Consider the following 4,575-nt stretch of genomic DNA (forward strand, 5'->3'; position numbering starts at 1 on the left):
CGCCGTCCCCCCTGCTCCTCCCGCCTGTCGCGCTATATATTTTCGTATCTGTCGTTCGGTATATTGCTTCTACCCTCGTGCAACCGAAACGCGCCGGCGAGTGCACGCGTATACCTACCCTTCTTACGGGAGGAACGATTTATCAATGAAACAAAAGGAAACGTCGCGAAGGCGACGAGGACGGGGTGACAAAAGGGCGGCGGCGGCGGTGTAGCGTTGAAGGGGGAGAGGAGGAGAGAGAACGGTCGGAATCCTTTCCTCTCGCCCTCGTCCCCCGCTCGCCGGTCGCCGGTCGCCGGTCGCGTCGACGGCGCGAAACCATTACCCCGGGAATGTTGCGCCGTGGATTAGTTTGATTATCGACATGCGGCCGCGCCGAGGCCGCGAGCAGTTTAATTATGGAAACGGTATGCTGCAAAGGACGATGCAATTAGTTTCCACGGGCCGCTGCGAGTCCGCTGCAGCGCTCTTAACGATTGCTTAACCCTCCCGAGAGGAACGCTAACTGTTCGTAAACTATCGAGCGCGGACGCCACGCCGCTGACTGCCGCGACGATCGCGTTTGTTTATAGTTTATTACGAAGTCACGGGGATTGCATTTTTGATGAGGGATATCGACGCAGATTTTGTAGCCGTTTGCGTTTAGCTATTATAATCGCGAGACGAGACGCGTCCGTTTGTGACGTGGCGTTTGTACAAGATAGATAGATAGATAGATAATCTTTATTAAGCCCGAGCATATGCTATGGGGCAAATTTATAACATAGATAGCCATAATACATACAGGACGAGCGTGGCCTAGTAGACAGCGCACTGGTCTATTGAGCCAAAGGGTAGAGCTAGAAAATTTTATTCGCTCGTTCTCCTCTCGGAAGGCAATGGCAAACCACCGAGAGTATCTTGCCACGAGAACACTTCTCTTAAAAATAAAAAAAAAATAAAAACAATTGCCGTTCGAAATCGGCGTTAAACTGTAGGTTCCATATACAATGTGTATAATCCACGTGCGCAACACAATGAAGAGAAGTCACCACGCTCGGACACGAGTAATAGGACTGAGGAGGATATATTAAATTTCTTCGTATTTACCTCTAGCTAAAACATTCGTTGTGACAATAACTTTGTCAAGTCCTGCTCTGAATCTGTCCAGCACTGAAAGTCTTTTCTCTACCGTCAAATCGCCGGATAACATGGCTACCGCATGCCCGTCTTTCGGATCGAGACGAAGCGAGAGAGCGTTCTTGAGTTGAAGCGCGAGATTCTTTTACGCGCGACGTAATCGTCCGATATACAGCAGAGAGAAAATGACGAAAGACGGGCATGCGGTAGCAATATTGTCTGGGGATTTGACGGTCGAAGAAAGGATTTCAGTGCTGGATAGATTTAGAGCAGGACTTGACAAAGTTATCGTCACGACGAATGTTTTAGCTAGAGGTAAATACGAAGAAATTTAATATATCCTCCTCGGTCCTATTACTCGTGTCCGAGCGTGGTGACTTCTCTTCATATACATGTGTTGCGCACGTGGATCATACACATTGTATATGAAACCTACAGTTTAACGCCGATTTCGAACGGCAATTTTTTTTATTTATATACAATTTTTTATTTATATATTCAATTTTCGCTCGAGTCGCGCGCCAATAATTCGCAATCGCTGTCGCGCGCGACAGCGAGGAGCCGATATTATTCCCCGCCGCGTAAGCGAGCCACTCTCGCGTTTCCTTTGACCGTCACGGGGACGTAACGCGAGTAACGCGTCGAGAGTCGCGTCGAGTATTCCCGGGGATGCGAAAAAATTGTTTCGTCTCCGGGAGACGGCGAGAAGAGAGTAATCGTCGGGTGCCTCGTAAAATAGGCGCCGAGATTGATGGCCGAGAGGGCCTTTTTAACGAAGCGCGCGGAGGCGAGGAGCGTTAATCAATAGCCACCGGCGGGCACCCGGTACCCCTCCCCCCTCTCTTCCCCCGCCGGCATATTCGAAATAAATTCTAATACGGCCGCCGCCGGAAGGGAGACGATTATATACCGCATCATTGTTCCGTTCGGCTATTCTTTTCGACACGCTGCCGCTGCGCTGCAGCCGCGCGCGGCTCTATATAATTTTTCTTTTTTTCTCCTCTTTTTTTTTTCGCCACCGTCCGATAGCGGCCCGATCGCATTAGTCGCAATTAGCGCGGAATTTATTCCCCGAAAAGTTATGCTAACGCCCCCCATTTGATTAATCGCTCTTTCCCGACCCCTTGTCACCTGCGGGCGAATTGTTATAGGAATATTGCGTTAACGAGCGAATAGATAATTACTAATTAATATTGTATATATGCTTTCGTCTATCGCGTTTCATCGGAGAATTATAAAAATTAAATTGCTCAAGGTTGCGACTATTGCATGCAGAAATAAATGTTATCGTTTCTGCAATTGAACGCGTCACGCCGCGAAATCCCGTTTTGTCACGTAATCAAAATAATTGAAAAATGAATTTTATGAATCGCATCTCATGAATTTTATCGAATCCTTTACTCTAAAGTGGATAATTTAGAATTTAATAACTCTCTATAATTTTACATAAGTACGTGAAACATGGAAAGGGCCCGAAAATCTAATTTAAATTATAGATCTAAATTCTATAATAGATCGTGTCTAATCTAATATTATAGGTCGGGCTTAATTTCGCCAGACTTCGTTTCGTCTTAATTTAATTTACAAACTCGCTGTAAACATTAACATCCAGTTTTTAAAATCTTTCTCTCAGTAACGTAGACTGGGTTTGTTGACGTCGAGGATGCATCGCAAACAAAAACGATAATCGCGACACGAAAAGACAACAATTGTGCGATATTAATTTTAGGATGCACAAAAGAAAAATCTTCGTGATTTAATTCGCGGCATTTAATTTTTTTCTCCAATATCCCTGGATCGCCCTTTTGGCTAAAATCTCGGCTAAAATCTTTTCCCTTTTTCGAGGAGCCTTGGGCCTTGAGCTCTCTATTCTCTCAGAAACATCCGATTTGAATGTATCAGAATCGCTTCTGCCACGAAAGAAAAAGTTTTTGCGGAATTTCATCGTAAAAAAAATCAGCGCGTTCTAAAATTATAGATTTCGACGACAGGATGAGCAACAGGAACGTTGACCGATCAACCTTCCCTTCCGCAGACTCGACCAGGATCCCTAGTGTACCTTCCCGACGGACGATGTCGCTCTCTTACAAGAACAGGTGAGGTTACGTCGTTAGTCGTTACGTTCGCGTCGAACACCTGTTGTCAAAGTCTGACATCCCGAGGGAGAGACACGGGGATCCCCATAAATCTAATCGACCATGGTAATTTCGATACATATTGCAATTACGTCCAACAATTTCGCAATCCCCTTAGAACATCGTAAAGTTTCGATACTGGGACTCGAGCCACTTTCTTCGTGTCTCGTACGCGACTCTGTCCTGGCTTTTCCTTTTGCACAATCAATTTACCTAACATATTGCATTCTGCTTTACTCTTTCCCGTTTCATCCGGTATGTAATTGTTGCAGGCGCGCTACTTCAGAGAAGAGGACATAGATGGTACCGTTTTGCGAGATCACCCTTGCCTGTCGTATGTCCGAAATAAAATCGAACAAGCGAGGTCTGAAATGGATTGTTTTTGCAGAGTTCCGAGAGTGTTTCTACCTGTTCGCTCGAAGCGGCCAGATTCGCACGCTTGACGAGCTCACTATAATTATGAGGTCCCTGGGACTGAGCCCGACCATTGCGGAATTAAACAAGTACACGAAGGACAAAGGTAATGTCTCGCGATGTTCAGTTTTCACCGGGGAAACCTCTCGCGGAGATAACGGAAATCGTTCGCGTTGATTCCAGGTGGAAAGATGTCCTTTGCCGATTTCTTGGAAGTCATGCACCTTCAGACTCGCGCGGAGGACCTGCCGAAAGAAGTGATCAAAGCTTTTCGAGCTGCGGACACCTCTCACAGTGGCACTATACCAGCACGACAGTTGGCGCATATGTTGCTTCACTGGGGAGAGCAATTGAGTAGCAAAGAAGGTAAAGTGAATGAATAATTTAATCATAGCTTTTACGTTTGGCAATACTGTCCTTTGTTACAGTGGAGCAAATCTTCCGCGAAGCCAACGTGTCTTTAAACGGACATGTGAAATACGAAGATTTTGTAAAAATCGCGTGTGCACCTGTACCTGATTATTATTAAGAATTAAGCGATTTTCATATTTATATACCACGTTCCATGAGATTTTACGCTTCTATATATTCCTACGAAAGGCGCGAAAAAGAGAAAAATACTTTTACATAAATAAGAAAAGATCAGTTTGAGCTTTAAAAGGAGCTTTATAACTTAAAAATATGGTTGCGGGACTTCTGGTTATCGGATAAATAAAGTCTATTTCTCTCTCATTATTTATCCCCATTATATCATAAATTATACTTTCAACCCTGTTTAAGTACATTCCAATTTTGACAATACATTTATTATTTCATTACGATAACGAATTCTCATCCATAAGGTACGCTCTCTCATTTTTTCTAAATCTATATTATTATTTTATATCGATAAACACATTTAGAGCAA

The 4,575-nt window shown here is 44.5% G+C and overlaps 1 protein-coding gene across 2 annotated transcripts; it reads left to right on the plus strand.

Annotated features, from left to right (window-relative positions):
• Nucleotides 1-3,183: 3,183 nt before the first annotated feature.
• LOC143903448 (calmodulin-like protein 4) lies at nt 3,184-4,403 on the plus strand. Of its 2 annotated transcripts, XM_077417034.1 has the most exons (5): nt 3,184-3,320; nt 3,527-3,557; nt 3,643-3,774; nt 3,852-4,034; nt 4,097-4,403. In XM_077417034.1, the coding sequence occupies exons 1-5, from the start codon at nt 3,318-3,320 to the stop codon at nt 4,195-4,197; spliced, it is 450 nt and encodes a 149-aa protein (XP_077273160.1). In that variant the 5' UTR covers nt 3,184-3,317; the 3' UTR covers nt 4,198-4,403. The 2 variants fall into 2 exon arrangements, with proteins under 2 accessions (XP_077273160.1, XP_077273161.1); XM_077417035.1 differs by lacking the exon at nt 3,527-3,557 and having other exon boundaries at nt 3,209-3,320.
• The last annotated feature ends 172 nt before the right edge of the window (nt 4,404-4,575 follow it).

Source organism: Temnothorax americanus, unplaced genomic scaffold (assembly GCF_048541705.1).
Source record: "Temnothorax americanus isolate GAGA-0224 unplaced genomic scaffold, ASM4854170v1 Scaffold47, whole genome shotgun sequence".
In the NCBI taxonomy this organism is placed as follows: Eukaryota; Metazoa; Arthropoda; class Insecta; order Hymenoptera; family Formicidae; genus Temnothorax; species Temnothorax americanus.